The 24,523-nt window shown below is 43.4% G+C and overlaps 1 protein-coding gene and 1 long non-coding RNA gene across 10 annotated transcripts in view; one reads left to right on the top strand and one right to left on the bottom strand.

Moving 5' to 3' along the window:
- LOC107179592 overlaps nt 1–13,864 on the top strand; it is a 65,572-nt gene extending 51,708 nt beyond the window's left edge. For 3 of the 7 annotated variants that reach the window (XR_006218664.1, XR_006218665.1, XR_006218663.1), the window contains 3 exons: nt 861–944; nt 9,656–9,743; nt 11,569–12,185. This is a non-coding gene — a long non-coding RNA (uncharacterized LOC107179592). Of the gene's footprint in view, nt 1–860; nt 945–9,655; nt 9,744–11,568; nt 12,187–13,777 lie in introns of those variants that run through there. The other 4 variants (XR_006218669.1, XR_006218666.1, XR_006218667.1 and 1 more) reach the window with 3 other exon arrangements.
- On the bottom strand, nt 9,899–20,886 carry CCDC32 (coiled-coil domain containing 32). Of its 3 annotated transcripts, none has more exons than XM_007081659.2 (4): nt 20,684–20,886; nt 18,596–18,846; nt 13,838–13,994; nt 9,899–10,850 (listed from the first exon to the last, which is right to left on the bottom strand). In XM_007081659.2, the coding sequence occupies exons 2-4, from the start codon at nt 18,837–18,839 to the stop codon at nt 10,712–10,714; spliced, it is 540 nt and encodes a 179-aa protein (XP_007081721.1). In that variant the 5' UTR covers nt 18,840–18,846; nt 20,684–20,886; the 3' UTR covers nt 9,899–10,711. The 3 variants fall into 3 exon arrangements, with proteins under 3 accessions (XP_007081721.1, XP_007081720.1, XP_042845076.1); XM_007081658.2 differs by having other exon boundaries at nt 18,596–18,851; nt 20,684–20,885; XM_042989142.1 differs by lacking the exons at nt 9,899–10,850; nt 20,684–20,886 and adding an exon at nt 20,140–20,662 and having other exon boundaries at nt 13,834–13,994.
- Between the last annotated feature and the right edge of the window lie 3,637 nt (nt 20,887–24,523).

The raw sequence follows: 24,523 nt of genomic DNA, 5'->3' as shown, positions 1-24,523 counted from the left end.
TGGGAGGCTTTTCTCAGCCTCTGCAGGGCAGCCTAGAAGTAGTAGGAGATTAACACTTCCAAAAGACAAACCTCAACCACTGAGGGATGGGGACTGGTGGAATTATAGCCATATTTCCCCATCGCTCAGTGGGAGAAATTCTGAGCTGTGATCTTTTATGCGCCTCAGAGTGATCCCAGAGGGACTGAGCCCTAACTACCCACAAGGAACCACTCACTAGACCCTTCACCATCTCATTCTCTTTGCTCCATTATTCTTGCCTACCCCCTAAAATAAACTGTCTACATCCAAGACCTTGTCTGATGGTATGTGTTCAGAAGACATAAAAAAGCACAAGGGCTGTCTTTCTGTGATCTTCCCTGCCAAAAAGTCTGTCCCACATGGCTAGGCTAAGATAAGAATTGTTGGAGAGCTCTGCCTCTGACTGATTGTTGGTAAGTGATCAGATGTTTGTTGGAAGAGGTCATTATCATGTAAGGAGGTCATTATCATCTAAAGAGCTCAACAGCTCCTCCTCCAAGATTTTGCGGAGTCCAGGGCTGACTTATTAGCAGCAAGCACCTGTAGGTCTCTGATGGACAACCATAGACTTTCATAACTGGAAAGGACCTTAGGGGTCACCTGATCCAACTTTCTATGAAATAAAGGAATCCCTTTTCAATATCTCTGATGCCTGATTGAACATATATTATTGGACAGCTATTAGAAAGTTTACCTTACACTGAATTGTGATTGCTCTCCCTGAAACTTACCCCCAGTGGTCCTAGTTTGTTCTTTGTATGTCAGTGTTTGATTTTTCTGCTCAAGACTCCTCCAAATATTTTAAGGCCAACCATGTTTATCATATCTTCTCTTTCCAGGCCAAATTTTATTGCCTTGACCTTTCTTCAAATGAGATGATCTTCTGGGCCTCCTTACCCTGGACCCCTACTCCAGGCAGCACTGTGAGTTTGTCAGTGTTCCTCTTTCATAGTGCCCAAATGATACTTCAGAGTCGTATGGCCAGTGCCAAATTTATTTTTATACTACTATAGCCCTAAGTACATTTCCACTATTGATTCCTAGAATTATAAACTTTGGCAAGTACACAACACTACTGACTCAACTGAACTGTAAAGACATTGAACATCTGTTGTTTTGGTTTCTCAGCATCCCTTTTGCTTTTCTTCAGGTAACAGCAACTCTCTCTCACTTCCCATTTTCAAATGGTTCTGGTGGGATTGGCAACCACGGTACCCTGTGCCTCTAGCCATAGGTTTTGGCCCATGACCTAGGCTCAGCCAATGAAAGCCAGTCCTTTCCCTGGTCACAGCAATTGGTTTGATGATTAGCATGTGACTCAGGCCAGGCCAATCAGAATCCTTCCCTGGGATTTATTATATGGAGTTGGAAGGGCTGGATTTGCTAAGCTGGGATGATGTAAAGAACTCCCAGCTCTATATCTGCTATACCTACACACAAAGAAATAGAGAAATTAAGAGTGAAAGAAAGAAGAGATTGAAGGTATTACTTGAGTATTTGGATCCAGATGACCTTGAGGCCAGCTCTACTTCTGTCCTTATCAATCAATGTCCCTTTATGGTTTAATCTAGATTGAGTCTGTCTTCTGTTACTAGAACAAACTAATACACAGTTCTTTTTGTGTCCTCTAATTGTGTAGTTACTTTTTAAATCCTAAACGAAGGGCTTCATATTTATCCTTATTAGATTTCATACTTTGTCCCATCATTTCAGTCTACAAAAATTTAGAGTCTGATTCTGTTGGTCAGTCAATTACCTATCCTCTCATTTTTGGTAAGGGTGTCTTCTATGCACTTATCCAAATCATTAATAAAAATGTTCAGCTCAGCAGAGTGAGGAGGAAGAAGAAGAAGGAGGAGGAGGAGGGGAGGAGGGGGAGGAGGGGGTAAGGGAAAAGGGGGAGAAGAAGAAGAAAAGGAAACAAACAAGATATGAGCATCGTATCAGTTTATTAGTCAATGAGTACAATTTTTATATGGTTTTTCAAACAACTAAGAATTTACACTACTGTACTCTAATCCAACCTACACCTTCCATCCTGTCTCCCAGATCTCATGATTTAGTTGACCAGATGCTCTGCTAAAGGCTATGCTGCACCTTGGCATTCTGCTGAGATACCAATTGATAATCTCATCCAGGGGCACCTGGGTAGCTCAGTCGGTTAAGCAGCTGACTTTGGCTCAGGTCGTGATCTTGTGGTTCATGAGTTCAAGCCCCGCATCCGGCTCTGTGCTGACAGCTCAGAGCCTGGAGCCTGCTTCAGATTCTGTGTCTCCCTCTCTCTCTTCCCCTCTCCCACTCATTCTCTCTCTCTCCCTCTCTCAAAATAATAGATAATTTCATCCAAAAAGGACATAAGATAAAAAACCAAAAGTGGTCCTTTATTTATTTATTTATTTATTTATTTATTTATTTATTTTAGAGAGAGAAAGGGCATGTGAGAGGGGGAGAGAGAGAGGAAGAGAATCGCAAGCAGGCTCTACGCTCAGTGTGGAGCCCAATGTGGGGCTTGATCCCACAACCCTGGGATCACAACCTGAGCCAAAATCAAGAGTCAGATGCTCAACTGATGGAGCCACCCAGGCTCCCTGGTTCTATTCTTTAAAATGCTCAAAACTCAGGGTGCCTGTCTGGCTCAGTAGATAGAGCGTGCAACTCTTGATCTCAGGGTCATGAGTTCAAGCCTCATGTTGGGCATGGAGCCTATTTAAAAAATAGTAATAATAAATACAATACAATAAAGGAAAAAAATAAAATGATGATAAACTCTCAGTAACCCATCTCCTTACCTGTGCACACATGCATGCCCACATAGGTACCATCCCTCTTACCTATCTCTGCCTCCTCCCTCCCTGCTTATCTGCAAAATAACTGATTTTTTAAAGTGGATCAGGTCAGCATGAAGGGAGCAAAGAGTCTGTCTGTTTGGGAAGAGAAAAACTTTACTTCCGAACAATCTGTGACCTGTAGCACTTGGGAAAAAGAGGTGGGGAAAATGCCAGGAGATGAGTATATCTCAGCCACACATTGACTCATGGTGGGAAGTACCACCGCTTAAGATGGCCTCCAGCTGGAGGGTGGGGCCTCAAGGAGCAGAGACCCACCCACCTGTCGCTCCAGTCCAGCCTATAGGAGGCAGTGTGGTGCATCCAAGGAGCACAACAACACCACTTGCTAGCCACCCCCCACTCCCTCGTGCCAAACCCAGGTGTCAGGCTCCACTCCTACCCTCTCACACTTCATTCCACTAGGATACTGAGTTCCAGTGGTTCTTCCCCTCCAAATGCTTCCTTTATCCACTTCTCTCTAGGCTCAGAGCCACATCCTCGTTCGCATTACCATTATCTCGTCAAATATTTCTTCCGCGCCATTCGCTCTTTCTGGGACTAAAATTACACGTATATCAGACTGATTGATATTTTCCCACAGATCTTAGAAGCTTGGTTTTCTTTTTTCACTCCCACTCCTTTTTGCCCCTCTTTGTGTTTCAGCTTGGATGGTTTCTACTGACCTCTCTCAAGTTCATTGGTTTTTTTTCTCCCCTCAGCTGTACCTACTATGGAAAAACTTGTTGAAGGAATTCATCTCTGATATCACGTTTTTTATTTCTAGCATTTTTTTTTTAAGTAGGCTCCGTGCCCAACACAGAACTTGAACTCACGACCCTAGGATCAAGAGTAGGATGCTATACTGACTGAGCCATCCAGGAGTGCCTATTTCTAGCATTTGCATTGGACTTTCTCATAGTTTCTGTGTCTCTGCCAAGACTCCCTAAATGTTCATGCAAGTTGCCCACCCTTTCCCACTAGACCTTTTCACATATTATTATTATTATTTTAAAGTCCCTATCTGGTAACTCCAAAATCTGTGTCATCTGTGAATCTGGTTCTGTTGATTTCTGTAACGTTTTTTTTTGTTTTTTTTTTGTTTTTTTTTTTTTGAGAGAGAGAAAGAGAAAGAGCAAGCAGGGGAGGGGCAGAGACAGAGGGAGAGAGAGAGAATCCCAAGCAGGCTCTGCACGGCCAGCACAGAGCCCCACGTGGGGCTCAAACTCATGAACCATGAGATCATGGCCTGAGCCAAAATCAAGAGTAGGGCGCTTAACCGACTGAGCCACCCAGGTGCCCTGATTTCTGTAACTTTTGACGATGGATTGTTGTGTTTTTTTCTTCTTTTTCATATGCGTCATAAATGTTTATTGAATGCCCATCGCATGTAAACAGTAGAGACTGAGGTAAATGGTATTTATGTCTGGAAGTGGCCATGCCTCTTCTGTTGGTCTGAGGGGTTGAGTCTGTTTAGGTCGGGGTCAGGCAGGGTTTGGGCTATGTTGTTCCCACCATTACCTTAGTGCATCACAGGCTTTGAATCCCTCTAGTAGTGGGCTGCTTAGAGTGTGGACTGGTGTGTCAGAGGATTTTTCTGGGTTCCTGCTCCACGGACCTCAACCATCCCTGCATGCCTGCCCTACACCAGCAGTGGAGTGCTCTTGCTTGTCATGTGGAGCCAGGCTCCTGGAGGGGCAAGACACACAGTGGGGGTGGGTTGAGGGCGTGTGTCTCTGTTATCCTGGTTCAGCTTTAGTCTCAGGCACATCCCAAGGTCAGGAGTGAGGCTTTCTCATTATTTCTGCCCCTGTTCCCTCAGAAAGCCAAATTCTGCCTTACTATCTGCAGTTGGTTTTTGTGGCCAGTTTCTTGCCTGCTCCCCCAACGGAGCAGACCCTTGCTTGAATCCCCAGCCCCATAGTTGCCCGCTTCTCCCTTTGGGATAGAGGGATTTTGCTTCCATTCTTCCTCACCAGAGCAGTGGATCTTTGCCTGTGGCAAAGAAGGACAGAAATGTTTTTACTCCTCACCCCAAAGCAGGTGAGTTTTGCTTTCATTACTCCCCCTAAAACAAGAATCTGTTGCCCCTTCCTTAGCAGCTTAAGGCTTTTGCTTAAGAGAGGGATTCTGGAAGCAGCTGAGGCTTTTTGCCTTTGCCAAGCAGCTGCCTTAATCAACTTCTGCATGCTTGCACCACCACGGAGGAAAGCCCTCTCCCATTTCCTGCCCAGCTCCCAGTTTTTCTCTGAACCTCCGGGGAGGCCTCTGGAAAAACACTGTGAGTACAAACTCTCCTGTGTCTGGAATAGTCTCCAGCTATTCTAAACGGACACACTAGCCCATGTGTAGCCTTTTAGCTTTTGTTAAAGTTTTTGTTGATTTCTTCTTACCCACTTGTATGATGGCCACCTCTTTCTTCCGTGCTCTGCTAAAGTTGAGACTGTTCACGCGTGTCTCTCTCTCCTTGAAAAGGCTTTATTTCATTGTCTTGTGACCTCAGCTTCCTGCAGACTCAAGAAAAGCTACGGTTTTGTAGATAATTCGGCTATTTCTCATCCCCGGGCAGGGGAGTGGCATTTTCTTGCAGGATTCTCTACCCTAAGTGGAGATGAAAGTCCTCAGGTCAGTCATCTCTTTCTTAGACAACCGCAGTCACCTCACAGCTGGCCCCTGCATCCAATTTTGCTCCTCTCCATACTGCATCCAGAATTAAGTATTAAAATTCTGTAACCATTAGAAACTAAAAGGGACTGAAAAATAAAATACCTGAAATTAGCTACATAAAATCCGAAACGTAGGTCATGGTGTGCCAGTTACCTATTGTCATGTAACAAACCAGCTCCAAACCCAATGGCTCAAACCACGGCATTTATTTTGTTCATAAATCTGCAGGGCTTCTCAGGGACGGCTTGTCTCTGTTCCACCTGGTGTCAACTGGGGTAGCTTGAAGGCTGGGGTCTGAAATCATCTGAATCTCTCACATGTCTGATGCCTGGGTGGGAAGATTCATGCTGGGGGCTAAACTGCTGAGAGCCAGCCCCTCTGTCTCTCCATGGCGTTTCTATAGTATGGTGTCCTCAAGGTTGCCAAACATCTTCTATGTTGGCTCAGAACTACCAAGGAACATATTGAGAGAGAGAGAGAGGAGTGCTTTCATGACCTAGCCTCAGAAGTCACATTATTTGTGCTGTACTCGATTAGCAAGGCACTTACATAGTCATACCCAGGTTCAAGGGGAGGGAGTGCTGACCCAACATCCCAAGAGAGGCATGTCCCCATCATACTTTAAGATGAAAGGGTGGGACGTGTTATGTTGATATGGCCACCTCTGAGGTCTGCCAAACATGATTCTATTTGTTCTGTAATCGTGAAACAATAGCTTCAAAGAAATCAAGCTAGAAAATAAAAATAAGACCACAAGCCATCAATTGCATTATTTCATATAGACATATCATTGCCAAGTGTGAATCTGTGCTCCCCTAATCAGTATAATCATGTCATACCCATGGCAACCATAGCTTGCATCTTTCTAGATGCAAATCTGATCCTGTCACTACCCCTCTTAAAATGACCCATTATCTCCTTGTCCCCACAATAAAACCCAAGCTCCTTAACATGGCTTAGGAAGCCCTTGATACCTGGCCTTGTTTATTAATTTCCCAACCTCACCTTTGGATGTTTCTTCCTTTGTCCTTCATGCTCCAGCTACACTGAACTACTTTCTAGTCTCCAAACTTTCTTTTGCCTTTAGGCCGATGTACATGCTGTTTTCCTCTTCTGGGACTTTTCTCTGTCCCCATGTTCTTCTCCCTCTATTTTCATGGTCTGACTGCTACTCATTTTTCTGGACTCGGCTTCCCTAACACAGCCTCTCTCCTACTTCCCACCCTGACTGGCCTAGGGTTCTCCTATCTTCTTCCCCATGCTCTAAAGATCCCTGTGCTTACGTCTTGACTCCTCAGCACCAGTGATGACAGCACTAATTAGCTAGGCCATCTCTCTCCTTCCATCATTGTGTGGGAAGATGTGGTTTCGCTTTATTCACCACCGTGCACAGTGCAGGGTCTCAACAAGTATTGGCTAGGTGAATGAATCCGTGCCTGAGATAACCCACTTCTGGGTTCAAGTAAACAACTCTCCCACAGACCTAAGATTGCTATGGCAGTGTCCTGTCTTGAATCTTATAACTCAAGTAGGGACAAAGCTGGCTGGGATGGTTTGGAATTTTCAGGAAAATATTGCCTGTTTCATGTGGCTGGAGCTTTTCTTAATCTTGGGGAGCCACTCCAAGGCAGGGCCAGGGAGTGGCCCCAGGGCGTTTTCCCTCTTCCAGCAACAGTCCTGGTGGGCAGGCCTGCCTGGGAGAGGCACACCTCAGCAACAGCTGGTGGGATGTTTGTTTACTTGCTGTCCCTACATCCAGAGCCTATTTCTGGAACAGGTACTGGATGCAAGCCTGTGCCATTCCAGCCCTGATCCTACCAAAGCCCTGGGTGATGAGCGTGCCATGTGGCAGGAGAGAACAGTGTGGCAGTCACTTACCTTTCCTCCCTGGCTCTAACCCAACCTTCTTTGGGTATGCCACATCATTTCTGCTTTGCCCTATTGGCAAAAGTTGTCCTCCCTTGGCTCTGTGGTTTAGCATTAAATATTGCTCCGTTTGCTCTGTTTCACTTAGGGAGCCCTCTCAACTCAAATCTGATTTGAGGAAGTGCTAACTGGAGTTCCTTGGAAATTTCCAGGGTCAAAGAAAAAAGATCAGCGTTTCTGGCCAGTAAAATTTTTCCTACATTTAGTCCAATTTCTGAAAGAAAATTGGAATATAAAGAGATCATTTGACTTGTGATCACACAGTAAGCCACAAGACAAAGATAGCACCTGAGACTCTTAGATTCAAATTTAGTACCATTTTAATAGTCTAAGTTAAGTCTATATTAAAAAACTAGCTTTGGAAGCTAGTATCAAATTTGGTTTCGCTATGGGGTGCCTGGCTGGCTCAGCTGGAGGAGCGTCCTCAGTTGGAGGATGAACTTGGGTTCGTGGGTTTGAGCCCCACATAGGGTGTAGAGATTACAAATAAATAAAAACTTAAATTTTTTGGTAAATTGTGCTTCACTTGTTTTAAGAGCCATCACTCAGGTTGTCACCTCTAAACCATAGTTGTGGGGCACCTGGGTGGCTCAGCTGGTTGAGAGCCCAACTTTGGCTCAGGTTGTAATCTCATGGCTCCTGAGTTTAAGCCCTGCATTGGGCTCACTGCTGTCAGTGAGGAGCCCACTTTGGATCCTTGGCCCCTCCCCCACTTGTGCTTTCATTCTTTCAAAAATAAAATTTAAAAAAAAAGAAGAAGAAGAAAAGAAACCATAGTTGCAACTCGCTGAACTCCCTTCTGTGGAAATCTGCCTCTATTAAAGAGTTAAGTGAGGGGTGCCTGGGTGGCTCAGTTGGTTAAGTGACTGACTTCGGCTCAGGTCATGATCTCATGGTTCGTGGGTTTGAGCCCCTTGTTGGGCTCTGTGCTAAATGCTTGCTCAGAGCCTGGAGCCTGATTCAGATTCTGTGTCTCCTTCTCTCTCTGCCCCTTCCCCGCTTGTGCTCTGTCTCTCAAAAATAAATAAATGTAAAAAAATTTTTTAAAGAGTTAAGTGAGCAGGCAGCTGAAGATCTAGGACTTTCATCCCATACCTCACCCAGATTTTCACGTGGGGCTAAAAGCCTTCCAGTTCTGCAGTTCCTCTAACTCCATTTCAGTTCCTCTAACTCAGTTTCCCACCTTCTCATACTAAAATTTCTGTTTCTTAGGAAATGGGAGGTAGGGAAAAGGCAAAGCTGGAATCTTGACTGAACTACAAAAACACTATTTTCTGGTGCAGATACATTCTCTGTCTGATGATTGACTGCTCTTTAGGAGGGTGTTTTGGGGACCTTATTGCTTTTTTCTTAAATTGTTGTTATTTGAGAAAGAGTCATTTTTGTTTATCATGAAGGGAGAAGAAAACTCAGTCTTTAAAAAAAAAAAAAAAATCTATCCAATGAGAGCCATCAGATGGCCCCGTAGGAAGTGTGGTCCAGCACCTGAACCCCAGGCAGAGACAGAAACTTGCAAGCTCAGTCCAGGGCCAGGTGACTGTCAGTGTCTGCCTTCCCCAAAGTGTTTGGGGACCACAGACGGTCGCTCTCTATGTCAAAGGTATCCTACTATTAAAAAGCAGTAGAGGAAAAAATAAAAAAATTTAAAAATAAATAAAAATAAAAAGCAGTAGAGGGCACCTGGGTGGCTCAGTCGGTTAAGCGTCCAACTTTGGCTCAGGTCATGAGCTCACAGTTCTTGAGTTCTAGCCCCACATCGGGCTCTGCGCTGACAGCTCTGAGCCTGCTTCAGATTCTCTGTCTCCCTCTCTCTCTGCCCCTCCCCTGCTCACGCTCTCTCTCTCTCAAAAATAAGTAAACATTTTTTAAAAAGCAGTAGGAATAAAGCTAATACCATTAATCAAATTTTTCTTTTAATTTTTAGAGGTGGGGAGGGGGGCACAGAGAGACCTAGGGCTTGATCCCACCACCCTGGGATCACAGCCTCAGCCCAAATTAAGAGACACTCAACCAACTGGGCCACCCAGGTGCCCCCATTATCAATTTTAAAAAAGGAAAATATATCTGGAAATTGCCACCTCCCCCTAAATTCATATAATTCAGCAAATACATGGAATTATCTGGTTGATTCCCATCCTTTGACAGCGCAAATACTTGATTTAGATATGACCACATGTTTTCTGAAGATTTTTATGGTCACTCTGTTCCATCATTAGGGAATTGAAACCTGTTACCCGGGAAGAAGCTCCATGGAGTCAGAGCTGCAGAAATCTGGCCACAGAATCCTACCCTAAGAGCACCGAGGTGAGGTTTGGCTTGTCAGAGGGCTCGTGTCAAAAATAGAAGGCTGCAAAGTTTCTCAGGTCTCCTGCATTGTCAAATACTTGTCTTTACCTCCCCACTAACTGGGAGCATCTCTCTGGGGGAGAAGCAGTTCAAGAGCACCACATACACAGCTATTCTCATCAGAAAAGCTTTATGTAGACAACACGGACTGAACATGAACACTATAAACAGGGAAGCACAGGCTCAGCCAGGAAAGCTGCCACAAGAAGCTTGGAACTATTCAGAAGGGGTGTCAAATACCAACACCAAATTTACAAGTCTAATTTGAAGCTTGGCCCTTTTTAAGTGCAAGAGGAAGTTAGGGGAGAAACCATGCATGAAATAAAAAAATATACATATACACACAAACACTCAAGTTGTCACACTGCTGTCCCTTTTCTCCACAAGGAACAAATCAGACAAAGGAAAAGTGCGGCCTCTTTTCCTAAAGTCTCTATATTTATTACAAACTTAGAGGAGCCCCACATGGGGTGTGGATCCAAGGAGGCAGATTTGATTCTCCTTGGCCTCACTTACCACTGACAATTAACCAAAGAAATACGTGGGATACAGGCAGGAACATCCAGAAAAGGCAAGCAAAAATATGGCTCACTGAGCTTATATATTCTACACAAGGATATCAGTTTCTCCAAATACTTTCATACTTGCTCCTTCACTAGATTCTTAGCAGACTTCTCACCTGTAGCAACAGGGCTCAGGCAAGGTGTGAGACACAGAGGAAAGCGGTATTTTGATCCAGCATGTGCTGGGTCAGTCACTTTATCCAGGACAGTCACACATGCCAGCCCCAAGCCAGTCCTCAGGGGCCCACAGCTGTTTGCTTTGTTGAGTGGGAGCGTGGGCTACCCTCCCTCCTTAGATTTCTCCTTGCTGCTCCGCTGTTCCCTCTGGACCCAAGACAGCTGCTTGGCGTGCTTGTGTACAATTTACTGTTCCGCGGCTGCTGGCTGGTCCCCGGCCACTGGCTTCTCAACCTGGGACTCTGGAGGAATCAGATACTGGACCTCCTCTGTACTGATGGCTACTTTATCTGGCTGGAGCCACCTCTTGAAATGTTCCAAGGTGCTAGGAGAAAGCAGGAGAAAAGGGTGGCCACATCAGACCTGGCTGATTAATCACTTAATGATTATCTCAGTTACTCAAATGCTGCCTTCCCGCCCACCACCAATTTCTTCCTACAATTGTTTTTCACTGCTAACGGGGAGAACGCCGCCGATCTTCCTCTGACAGCTGTGCATCCTGGCAGCTCGGCGGCATAATTTACCCCCTAGTGGGCACTTTGGCTATAAGCAGCACCAGGCCCCTTCAAATGCAGAGCCTCTGAAGGCTTGACGAGAATAGCTGAAGAGCTTATGTCTCAGTCCTGTCTTTTCTTCCTCAAAACTGGAGTGGAGAGAAACTGTCAGAGGGAGGAAACGATCAAATAAATACCAAATTATTAGTGGAGCATCTTGAAATCTCCTATACCTGAGGCAGTCTGAGACTCGATTATACTTACAGCACTTAGTTGCACTAAGCACCATTTTTGTGGGTTTTTTGTTTGTTTATTTCATCCTATAGCAAGTCCTCGAGATGGAAACATCTGCACAGCAATTTCTCCCACAAAGAAATAGCCACTATGCCAGAGGGCTCTTTTTTCCTTTGCATCTGTGCAGAGAGGGGAAGTGCCCCCTCCCACCTTCCTTAATTACCCAAGATCCTCCACTCTAAAGCTTATTAGATACTCATGGTAAACTACAAATGACCACAAATAATATAAACCTTATTCTATGCTCTTAAATAGCCCAAAGTCTGGAGCCAAGAAGTAAAGCCATCACCAGCAGATTTGAGACACCTAAAATGGGGGAATCCTGGTGTAGACAATAGGACTTCTCAGCCCATTACTCCTGCACCAAAAGCATGCCATGATGAGGGTCACCTACCTGGCCTTCACGTACATGAAGAACCACACAATTCCACTACAAAATGGCCTCTGTTTAAATCATAAATGTTGAAGTCTGCAAATAAATGCAAATCTGTTTCTGGTGTGCTTGTTCTAACACTGATAGAAAGACGTGTTCCCACAGATGGAGCTTGGGAACAAGTGCCCACAGCTCAGGGGACTAAGGTACTCCAGGGGCATTTAATCTTCATCTACAACACTTTTCATAGAATTGTTTCAATTGCTTCTATAGAAAAGGGAACATCATATCATTTTAGGTATTGATAAACACACAGAAACATGACCTTGAGCCTTGGTGCTGATCTGATTTCAGAGAAAAAGAATTCCTACTTGAGAATCACATAGGAGAAAATTTTGTCTTTTCTTCTGAGAATTGGAGAGGAGGCAAACGTTCAAGGGGAGCAAGAATCGAATACCAAGTTATTAGTGTGTTGGGAATGTGTACATCTTCAAGTCTTTTGTGTTTGGGGCAGTTGAAGGCTCAACGGGATTGAGTCTTTAGAGACAGAAAAAAGCAACATGTGTTTTATTTTCTGAACCCTCAGAGGGTAGGTAGTTGGCCTGACTTTAGATGCCACATGATTTCTGAAGAATCTAAGGGCACACCAATGCAATATTTAAGATAATGTAAGTAAAAGCACTTTGCAAATTAAAAAGCAAAATGTAGGGGCGCCTGGGTGGCTCAGCTGGTTAAGCATCTGATTTCAGCTCAAGTCATGATCTTACAGCTCATGAGTTCATTGGGCTACTCGTTAACAGTGAGGAGCCTGCTTGGGATTCTTTGTCTCTGTCTCTCTGCCCTTTCCATGCTCGCTCTCTCTCTCTCTCTCTCTCTCTCAAAAATAAATAAACAAACTTGGAAAAAAAAGTAAAATGTAACTATCAAGTTTTATTTCCCTACTGTCCATGATTTCAGCAGCCATAGCTTCATCTGACATCATGGGGCTTTTTAAAATCAACGTTAATGGTATGTTGCAAACTTAGGTCATGTTTCCCTAAGACCTTTTGTTTCAAATTCGGGTTTTTACTTCCCTCACCCATTTTTTTGAATAATTTCTTACTGAACTTTAAAATTCCATCAAGACCAATGATAATAGCTAACACTTATATAGTACTTACCAGGGGCCAGGTCTGTTCTAAGCACTTTATACACAGTAACTCATTTAACCCTCATAACAACCCAAGAGGTAAGAGTTACTATTCCTGGAAAGCATATTACTATTACATATTCCTGTTACTATTCCTGCTCTGTAAAGCAGGAAACTGAGGCACACACAGGTTACTTCCTTAAGGACACACAGCCAGTAAGTGGCAGAGCGACTCTCCCGGGTGTTGGGCACCATGCAGCTCTTTGTGGCAGGATGCCCTCTCCTCCTCTCTGCATCCGCCACCCCCCGAAGATACTGTTCAAGTCCTGCCTTCTCTGGCACAAACACCAGAGCCCACAGGGAGCTCAGTGGTCTCTCAACTCCCAAAGCATGCTCTGTCACTTCCACTCACCCGGCTCTTTTCTTATGCTGCCTTATTTTGTTAGGTTCATCTTTATATATATTTGTCATCTCTCTCCAAATAGTTGTGGGGACCAAAGGAAAAAAAGGGATCTCTAAAATTTCTTTACATCTCCCCTCTGCCCCAGCACCCCCAGCCCCATAGCATCAAGCACAGTGCCTTCACACAGTAGATGCTTAGGAAATTCATGCTATACAAATTCAGTCTATACAAATTTGAATGCCTACAAGGTGATAGAAACTCTGTAAGGCAATAGGGAGTTACAGGTAAGATACTGTTCCAGTTGATGATTGGTTACTACTTTCTCAAGTACATTGCGTACTTGGAAAAGAAGACAATGCTTTATCCTCAATTCTGTCCAATCTGTGATCAAGATGTAGGTGGGGTATTTGCTTTTTTGCAAAAATACTATCAAAAATCTGCTACTGGACCAAGAGCAAAGAGAGCAACCTGAAAAAAGGATGAGTTTTGAGCTCAGAAAAGCTGATGTTGATATTAACCAATATCTCGACTCAAATGTCACTCTCCCTGAATTCTTTAGAGAAAGAGAAATGCCCTCAGTGAAATACTGTCACCTGGAACTGGACTGAGAACCAATTACCTCTCATCAGAATCAAATCCATCCACAAAGAACTCTGATGCTAACTTCTCCTGGAGGAATCGATCCCAGCATTCCTTCTTGGCTTGGGCCAAGGTTCGAAGCATGTCCTTAGAAGTTACTTCCTGATTTAAACCTTTGATTCTTCTCAGTTTCTTCTCTAAAAACAGATGAGAAGTTAACAAGGAAAGTGAGTATAAAATGAAACTAAATCTAAAATGCAACATGACAACTTAAAAATTCTCTCACTGATGAGTATATTCACACTCCCTGCAAAAGAGCTCATTTTTTCTGAGGACATGTACAGGGAAATGTACATTTTTCTTTTTCCTTCACAATGTCTTAACTCTGGATTGTATCAAAGAAACATTTAACCCCAGAAAGGGAAAAAGCCATAGGCTCTCATAAATAAATCAGTGGCATGTCTTCTTTGAAATCACAGAAGCCAGCAGGTATCTCTCTAAGGAATTACTTGTTTTCCCTGGCTTGACATGTGTCAACTCCTTGAATATAGTCTCTCTGAGGAGTAAGTGGTTTTTCTTTTTGTTACAATGACATGAAGTAGTTTCCAAACCTCAGGAGAAAGAATTAGAGAAAATAATGAAAGATCCAATGGTTCATTAGACACTAAAATTGACTTGATGGGAACTCAATAATCAGAGACCTTGAAGATCTCTATGTGTGATTAAATTCTTCATAAAAGAAAATCTCCCAACGTTTTTTACAGTTACTCAACTTGTGGCCTGGATGTTGGGACCTTATAAAAAGAAACATCTTCTAATTCCAATGAATGGTCTACATGGCTTCCTGATGATAGATGTTTACTTATTCTTCTGTGCATTTTAAGTGTAATTGTTGAACAACTGAAGAACAGAAGGAACAGTATCACCATTTGCCTTCTGCCTTAATTCAGTCTTGCCTTCAACTATAATAAATGTGTCAATGATGGCCTTTTGGAGGGGGGAGTGGGGAATATCAAGCCCAGACCCAAACTGAAACTTTATGATTTGCAATCCTGTTTTCATTTCTTCTTTTTAAAATTTTATTTATTTATTTTAAATAATCTCTACACCCAATGTGGGGCTTGAAATTATAACCCCGAGATCAAGAGTTACATATTCCTCCGACTAAGCTAGTCTGGAGCCCCCTGTTTTCACTTTTTTTTTTTTTTAATGTTTACTTATTTATTTTGAAAGAGAGAGAGAGAGAGAACAGGGCAGGGGCAGGGAGAGAGAGGGAGACAGAATCCCAGGAAGGCTCAGCTCAGAGCCTGATGCAGGGCTCTATCTCACAAACTGTGAGATCGCGACCTGAGCTGAAATCAAGAGTTGGTCACTTAACCAACTGAACCACCCAGGCACCTCTGTTTTCATTTCTAAACAGGCCACATCATCTGCCATCCACAGATCAAAGCAATAACCACCTTTTGTTGCTGCAAGTTACCACCAAGAGCTCGCCCATGTAAAAAACCTGCAATTGATAAAAGTTAAATATTTGAGGAGTTTTTGCCTCCTTGAGGATGTGAAAAGAATTATGTAGATCTCACACTGAGCTGGCTAAGTTTTTTTTTTTAATACTTTAAAAAAAAAATATTTATTTATTTTTGAGAGAGAGAGACAGACAGACAGACAGGGTGTGAGTGGGGGAGGGGCAGAGAGAGAGGGAGACACAGATTCCGAAGCAGGCTCCAGGTTCTGAGCTGTCTGTACAGAGCCCGACGTGGGGCTCAAAGTCACAAACCATGAGATCATGAACTGAGCTGTAGTCAGTCGCTTAACTGACTGAGCCACCCAGGTGCCCCATGAGCTGGCTAAGGTTTTATAATTGGTGCTCTTAGTGGATTCTTTTTGATATAGGTTTATTTGGCAATAAAAACAATGTATTATCTGGCCTTGGTTCTCAAGGTGGAAGGTACTCTTTTGGGCTGGCAAAGTCTTCCCCTCTCTGAGTGTGCTGCGTCCCTAATCGGTTGTGATCTAAGTTGGGCAGGTAGAAATAGATACCACTGCATACTCCAAGTCTGCCTGCCAATGTCTCCCAGACTGTGCCATAGGCACAGAAATGGCTCCTGTCTTCCTCAGAGAATGAAATTTTAATCATCTTTTTTTTTTTTAAGATTTTATTTTTAAGTATTCTCTACACTCAACATGGGGCCCAAACTTACAATCCCCCAGATCAAAAGTCCCATGCTCTACCGACTGAGCCAGCCAGGAACCCTTTAATCATCTTCTTAACTGATTTTAGAAAAGATCAGTGGAGTTTTAACTTCCAAAACCAGTCCTGACCAATCAAATCATCACCAAATCCATTAAAGTTTCTTACATCTCCTGGGCACAGAGTACCAACTCTGCAGGATGTGGTTCTCCAGCTTTCTCAGATGATTGCTTCTTCTCCTTATCATCATTCTGACTACCACTGAACAAAATTGTGTGGGACGCCTGGGTGGCTCACTCAGTTAAGCATCTGACTCTTGATTTCAGCTCAGGCCACGATCTCACAATTTGTAGGATCGAGCCCTATGTCAGGCTCTCTCTCCCTCTCTCTCTGCCCCTTCCCCACTCTCTCTTTCTCATAATAAATAAATAAACATTGAAAAAAAAAAAAAGAGGGGTGCCTGGGTGATTCAGTCGTTAAGCCTGTGACTTCGGCTCAGGTCATGATCTCATAGTTCGTGAGTTTGAGTCCAACATCAGGTGAGCTCGAGTCTGGCTTTGGGTAAAACATGAGCCCGGGTGAGCCCCTTTCTCTCTCCCTCTCTTTGCCCCTGATAGGATTCTCCCTCTCCTTCTCTCTCTCTCTCTGCCCTCACTCACTTGTGCCCTCTATCTCAAAAAAAAAAAAAAACAACACAATTGTCAACAACCTTGGCCAGGGCTGCAGGCTGCAAGTATTACTATCCTAATGTTGGTGGCTTCCCGATAAATTTCACATTACACCCTTATATTTCTTATTATCCATCATTCCTCTTGTGTTTCTCTCATATCTTTTTCTTACAGATCCTGTAAACTCTATTCTGACTCTTCTTTCTGTCCTTCCTCAAAAGCTACTTCCTGAATTGCCTTTCCTTTCTTAAATAATTATTCCTAGGTTTGGTTTTGTGACACATAGATGAGTCTCATGGGTGTTTAATAATAAAAGGATACCACAATTCTAAAGCAGTCACTGCCCTAGACTGATATTTTTCTGTCCGCTTGCATGGGACAATCTGAATCTCTTTCCTGTATTTGGAGTCTCTCTAAATATTAATACTTAAGGCCACAGGACAGAAGATGTATTCAGGAAATATTTTCAAAATTAAACAACTAACAAGAGGTAGAATGAATTTTATGTCAACATGGTCCCATTCCAACAATCAACCTATTTAATACAACAGTTTTTTAGTACAACAATTTTTCAATATAATAGTTTCATCAGAAATCCAAATGCAGCTCTGGGGCCATGCCCTTTTCTTTCAGGATGGCATAATGTTTGACACTTTTGAGTTATCTGAATATATGGGCCACCAATAGTAGGCAAGAGGATTGTACAGAATGGCAAGAAATGAAGGAGAATTCAGATGATACAGTCGGAGGCAGGAGGTAACAAAGACAGTTTTAAGGAGGGGCGCCTGGGTGGCTCAGTCGGTTGAGTGGCTGACTTCGGCTCAGGTCACGATCTCACGGTCCGTGGGTTCGAGCCCCGCGTCGGGCTCTGTGCTGACCGCTCGGAGCCTGGAGCCTGTTTCAGATTCTGTGTCTCCCTCTCTCTCTGACCCTCCCCCGTTCATGCTCTGTCTCTCTGTCTCAAAAATAAATAAACGTTAAAAAAAAAATTAAAAAAAAAAAAAAAGACAGTTTTAAGGGATATACAAGGAAAAGGGTGCTCCTTCCCAACAACCAACCTGAAACCCCCTAGAATTATATCTGACAAATACATGTGGTGAGGACTAAAAACAATACTAATTAAGGGGGAAAACTGGGTGGCTCAGTCAGTTAAGCGGCTGACTCTTGATTTCAGCTCAGGTCATGATCTCACAGTTCATGAGATTGAGCCCTGTGTCCGGCACAGTGCTGACAACACGGAGCCTGCTTGGGATTCTCTCTCTCCTCTTTCTCTGTCCCTCCTCCTACTCACACTGTCTCTCTCTCAAAAATAAATAAACATTAAAAAATTATGATAATGGGCACCTGGGTGGGTCAGTTGGTTAAGCGACTTCGGCTCAGGTCACGATCTCACAGTTTGTGAGTTTGACTTCCAGATAGGGCTGTGTGCTGATGGCTCAGAGCCTGGAGCTTGCTTCAGATTCTCTCTCTCTCTCTCTCTCTCTCTCTCTCTGCCCCTCCCCTGCTCACACTCTGTGTCTCTCTCTCTCTCAAAAGTAAACATTAAAATAAATAAAAATAAATAAATAAAATAATAATACAAAATGATAATAATAATAATTAAGATTAGAAACCAGGTTTGAGGGGCGCCTGGGTGGCTCACTCAGTCAAAACATCTGACTTCGGTTCATGTCAGGATCTCGCAGTCTGTGAGTTCGAGCCCAAGCCCCGTGTCGGGATCTATGCTGACAGCCCACAGTCAGGAGCCTGCTTTGGATTCTGTGTCTCCCTCTCTCTCTCTGCCCCTCCCCTGCTCTCACTCTGTCTCCCTCTCTCTCTCAAAAATAAATACACATTAGAAAAATACATGTTAAAAAAACAGGTTTGATGTAACTTTAACATGCTTCCTTAAAACCACCAGCTTATGATTAAAAACATAAAAGAAAGTAATTTAACTCACCTAGAGATGCTAAATACACTTCTGAATCCTGCAAGGGAGCCCAAGGCTTTGTAGCTGGCTGATCAGCAAAATCTGGGGCCTCCCTCTGGCCTGTGCCTGCAGGGTAAGAATCCATAAAGGAGTCTGAAAAGGCATTGTTGGCACCATCTTCTTGATCAGGATTTGGCAGACAGGAACAGATTTCAGCCCAAAGATCAGGGCCAGATTTTGTAGCTGTAGAGTCAACGCTCTCAAACATTTTCATTTGGAATCTGAGCTGGAAAAACAGAACTGTAAGGACTGGCTCTAAGGATACAGTATAAGTATGCAGTACTGAGATATTTGTTTCCCTACTGAAGGAAGGTAATAGGCTTTTAAGAAGTTTCTCTAAACTTAAAATGTCTTTTATTAGATTCCTATGTTATAGATATAAAGATGACAAAAGGGCAATTGGGTTCCTCTTCTGGCTCGGCATTCCAGTTGTTTTCATAATAAAGTTTGTTTTTAAAAATGAAATTTCTCAAGCCAGACACAAAAGGACAAATATCAAATGATTCCACTTGTAAGAAGTACCTAGTGCAGTCAAATCCATAGAGACAGAAAAGAGAATGGTGGTGGCCAGGGGGTTGGGGGAAGGGGAAATGGGAGTTACGTTTAATGGGTACAGAGTTTCAGTGGGAAATTCTAGAGATGGATAATCATGATGGTTGCACACCCATGTGAGTGCCACTGAATTGTACATCTAAAAATGGTTAAGATGAGGGGCGCCTGGGTGGCGCAGTCAGTGGAGTGTCTGGCTCTTCGTTTCGGCTCAGGTCCCTGATCCCAGAGTCATGGGATCAAGCCTCCCATTGGGCTCAGAGCTGACAGCACAAAGCCTGCTTGGAATTCTCTCTCCCTCTGCCCCTCTCCCCCACTCACACTCTCTAAAAATAAAAATTTACAAATTTTAGGGGCACTGGGTGGCTCACTCAGTGAAGTGTCCAACTCTTGATTTCAGCTCAGGTCACCATCTCACAGTCGTGGGATTGAGCCCCAAGTCGGGCTCCACTCTGAGCATGGAGACTATTTGGTCTCTCTCCCTCCTCCCCTCTCACTCTCCCTTTCCCTAAATAAGTAAATAATTTTTTTTTTTAAATAATTTTTTTAAACAGTTAAAATGGGCCCTTTTACATTATGTGTGTTTTAACACACATATACGCACACACACAAAGAAATGTCTAGGACATTTCCAGTGGAGACAAATATTCTGCACTTTGCTCCAAAGATCTCCAAAATGCAACCACTCTGTCCTCAGCCAATTAAATTCTGTTTTCAGTAGGACATGAACTAAAGGCCTTGCACAGTTCCATAGACATGAGGATAATAAAAATGCTGTTTGGAAAATACTGTCAGAGAGTAATGTCATATGCAAAGCCCCATGTGCTCATTACATGTAGAAACTGGACTATATACCTTATTTTATAAGTTCTTATTTTAATAGTCAGAAACACTGGAAGAGGCATTTCCATCAGTTTACAGATGAAGAAACTGAGGATCAGAAGGATAACAAAAGTCTAGGGTACCTTACTGACATCTATGGTGATTCCTTGATTGGAAACCACACCTCTGCCGCTCCAAAATCCATGTTCTTATCCAATACCTCGCTGCTGGGGCTTTCATAACTATCTAGTCTTACAGCCTGGGCTGACACCCTCCTTCAGGAAGGACCTTTGAGATTAGGAAGGCTGCCTGGGGTAAGGTCTAAATAATTCCAGGAGAGAGCCCAGCCAGCGCAAGGGCCCAGAAGTAAAAGGGGCAGAAATGTCACAGAGGCTCTGGATAAATTGATGCCGGGGTCCCAGTGAACCTCCACTCCCATCCCGAAGTCGCTTGAACCCACCCAGACCAAAACTTTGCTCGCACCGGAGCCCCAGTCCTCCCCCCTTCTCTCTAGGAAGTCCAGAACAGAGCCGGCAATGTCAGTGTCCAGACCCAGGCCTCCGTCACTCTGACCTCAAGAACTGGCTGGGCAATACGAGTCAGGCCCCGAAGCTCCTCTGTGGTATCCCGGGATTGGACCGGACCATAGATCTAAAACGGTAGGTACCCCTGCCCCTCTTCACCTACCACAACCGCCTGCCCAGCAGCCCACAAACGCTCGGCTCAGTTCCGTCGCTGAAGGCTGTGAAGAAATGGGGGGGCGGAGTCTCCGAGTGATGGATCCGGGAGTCCTCCAACCACCGCCCAACCTGACGATGTTCTGTGCGTCGATTGGTTGAGGGGAGCTTGGCTAAGTGAGGAAGTGAGGGGCCGAGTGAGAGAAAGAGGTAGGCGGGACTTGTTGCCGGGATATAGGGCAGTCACTTGGCCTTGGTTCCAACTTCCCTGGGGCAGGTAGATTCCGCGCGCATCTGAGCATTCCTGGCGCGCGGACAGCGCCTTCCGCCATCACCTTCTCGGATAGGGGAAACCCAGTTGCCGAGGCCTTTTGAGTTTTCTTGGTTCCCTGAGGAAATTGACCTCCTCGGCAATTCTCTGGGTTGGTGTTTTGTCTGTGAAAATTGCAGCCCTTTGCTACCCAAATTAAAGTACTTCACCAGCTCAGATGGGAATGGAGGCGACTACTTTCCTTATTCTCACAGGAGACCCAGGCCCTATTAGCCAAGTTATGAAGCTTTTTCTTTTTTTCTTATAAAAATTTTAACGTTTTATTTATTTTTTTCACATTTTAACTTTATTTTTTATGTTTTAAAATCTACATCCAAATTATTTAGTATATAGTGAAGCACTGATTTCAGTAGATTCCTTAATGCCCCTTACCCATTTAGCCCATCCCCCCTCCCACAAACCCTCCAGCAACCCTCAGTTTGTTCTCCATATTTATGAGTCTCTTTTGTTTTGTCCCCCTCCCTGTTTTTATATTATTTTTGTTTCCCTTCCCTTATGTTCATCTGTTTTGTCTCTTAAAGCCCTCATATGAATGAAGTCATATGATTTTTGTCTTTCTCTGACTGACTAATTTCACTTAGCATAGTACCCTCCAGTTCCATCCACGCAGTTGCAAATGGCAAGATTTCATTCTTTTTGATTGCTGAGTAATACTTCATTGTATATATATATATATATATACCACATCTGCTTTATCCATTCATCCATCGATGGACATTTGGGCTCGTTCCATACTTTGGCTATTGTTGATAGTACTGCTATAAACATGGGGGCGCATGTGTCCCTTCGAGACAGCACACCTGTATCCCGTGGATAAATGCCTAGTAGTGCAATTGCTGGGTCATAGGGTAGTTCTATTTTTAGTTTTTTGAGGAACCTCCATACTGTTTTCCAGAGTAGCTGCACCAGCTTGCATTCCCACCAACAACACAAAAGAGGTCCTCTTTCTCCACATCCTCGCCAACATCTGTTGTTGCCTGAGTTCTTAATGTTAGCCATTCTGACAGGTGTAAGGTGGTATCTTATTGTGGTTTTGATTTGTATTTCCCTGATGAGTGATGTTGAGCATTTTTTCATGTGTCGGTTGGCCATCTGGATGTCTTCTTTGGAGAAGTGGCTATACATGTCTTTTGCCCATTTCTTCACTGGATTGTTTTTTGGGTGTTGAGTTTGATAAGTTCTTTGTAGATTTTGGATACTAACCCTTTATCTGATATGTCATTTGCAAATATCTTCTCCCATTCTGTCAGCTGCCTTTTAGTTTTGCTGATTGTTTTCTTCGCTGTGCAGAAGCTTTTTATTTTGATGAGGTCCCAGTAGTTCATTTTTGCTTTTGTTTCCCTTGCCTCCAGAGACGTGTTGAGTAAGAAATTGCTGCAGGCAAGATCAAAGAGGTTTTTGCCTGCTTTCTCCTCGAGGATTTTGACGGCTTCCTGTCTTACACTGAGGTCTTTCATCCACTTTGAGTTTATTTTTGTGTATGGTGTAAGAAAGTGGTCCAGGTTCATTTATCTGCATGTCACTGTCCAGTTTTCCCAGCAGCACTTTTTGAAAAGACTGTCTTTATTCCGTTGGATATTCTTTCCTGCTTTGTCAAAGATTAGTTGCCCATACATTTGTGGGTCCATTTCTGGGTTCTCTATTCTATTCCCTTGATCTGAGTGTCTGTTCTTCTGCCAGTACTATACTGTCTTGATGATTACAGCTTTGTAGTATAGCTTGAAGTCTGGGAATGTGATGCCTCCTGCTTGGGTTTTCTTTTTCAAGATTGCTTTGGCTATTCAGGGTCTTTTCTGGTTCTATACAAATTTTAGGATTCTTTGTTCTAGCTCTGTGAAGAATGCTGGTGTTACTTTGATAGGGATCGCATTGAATATGTAGATTGCTTTGGGTAGCATCGACATTTTAACAATATTTGTTCTTCCTATCCAGGAGCATGGAATCTTTTACCATTTCTTTGTGTCTTCTTCAATTTCTTTCATCAGCTTTCTATAGTTTTCAGTGTATAGATTTTTCACCTCTTTGGTTAGATTTATTCCTAGGTATTTTATGGTTTTTGGTGCAACTGTAAATGGGATCGATTCCTTGATTTCTCTTTCTGTCACTTCATTGTTGGTGTATAGGAATGCAACCAATTTCTGTGCATTGATTTTATATCCTGCAACTTTGCTGAATTCATGAATCAGTTCTAGCAGTTTTTTGGTGGAATCTTTTGGGTTTTCCATATAGAGTATCGTGTCATCTGCAAAGAGTGAAAGTTTGACCTCCTCCTGGCCGATTTGGATGTCTTTTATTTCTTTGTGTTATCTGATTGCAGAGGCTAAGGATGAAGCTTTTTCTTATTCAATTTGTCAATAGACATCAAGCCCCTGTTGTGTTCCAGGCATTGTGTTAAGCAGGAATTCAAAATAAGTAAGAGTTGGTAGGGGTCCAACAGGTCTTTATAGCTAAGTATAGGAGGGTGTGCCATGGGGGCAGACAATTTTACAAATAACAGCAAAGAGTTACAGAAGATATGACAGAAGTGTGGCCGGTGTACATAAAGGAGAGAGTGCCATGGGAGTGTGTCAGGAAGGCTTTTTAAAAGAAGATGACTTTCGATATCTTTCAGGGATTATCAATTTGCTGAGATGCAACCCTTCCTCCCCCCACCTATCCACCCCCAATTCCCAGGGCCCGTTACTCTCTCTCAAAGAATCAAGTGAGAAAAGACATCAGCCAACCATTGGTAGACATAACTTGGCTGAGGATAAAGTCTCTAAATGTGTCCAAAGCCAAAGTGGCTATGGTGGTAATAACTACCATCATGTAAAAGGGAACTATGAGGAACTCCATTGCTCATATTTATAACCATCCTTAGAGAGCATATGCAAACAGAGGGAAGTGGAAAGCAAGAAGATTAGGAAGCAAAGGAGCAAATAATAGGCAAGATTTTTTTCAGTGTTTATTTATAAGGAATAAGTAGGGGGCCCAGAGCCAAGTCTACCAGTGAGGGATCCCCAGAGTCCTTCAACTGCCACCAGAATTGAAGACCTAATCTGGAAGCATCTGATTCATAGAAAAGTTCACTGTCATAGGTTTACGGGTACTTCATCAAGCTACTCCATGACCTTTCGACTCACTTATGCCCTTTTCTCTGGTTTTCTGCTCACAAACAAATTTTTTTATTTCAAATGTGACCTCTCAGATATCTTGAACAAGCATAAGAGTGCCTTTAACAGTAGGCATAAATAGTCACTGGTATGAAATAGAATACATTTTCTAAGTTAAAGTTACAGTTGTAAATTAACATATTGGTACCCTTACAGATTCACTGATGTCCCCTGAGTTTAATTAGTGTGTGTGATGAATAAATCAAAACCAGATCCTGGACTTGCAAAAGCCATGGTGATCTGCCACTTCCCAAGGACTCTTCATACTGGGAAGCCACATGAGGGCAGTCGCATCCCTCTATCTCAGACCCTGCATTAACTGCAGCGTAACCTAGCACAAATATGTTTTTTATTTGTATGATGCTTG

This window comes from Panthera tigris, chromosome B3 (genome assembly GCF_018350195.1).
Source record: "Panthera tigris isolate Pti1 chromosome B3, P.tigris_Pti1_mat1.1, whole genome shotgun sequence".
Lineage (NCBI taxonomy): Eukaryota > Metazoa > Chordata > Mammalia > Carnivora > Felidae > Panthera > Panthera tigris.
The sequence above is the reverse complement of the archived record's forward strand: the minus strand, read 5'-3'. Positions and strand labels throughout refer to the sequence as shown.

Coding starts and splice junctions, on each gene's coding strand:
- CCDC32 (XM_007081659.2), bottom strand. CDS start 18,839: ATGAAAATGTTTGAGAGCGTTGACTCTACAGCTACAAAATCTGGCCCT. Junction 13,995..18,595: donor AGTGTATTTAGCATCTCTAG/GTGAGTTAAATT, acceptor ATCTGTTTTTAG/AGAAGAAACTGAGAAGAATC. Junction 10,851..13,837: donor GGATTTGATTCTGATGAGAG/GTAATTGGTTCT, acceptor GCTTTCTCCTAG/CACCTTGGAACATTTCAAGA.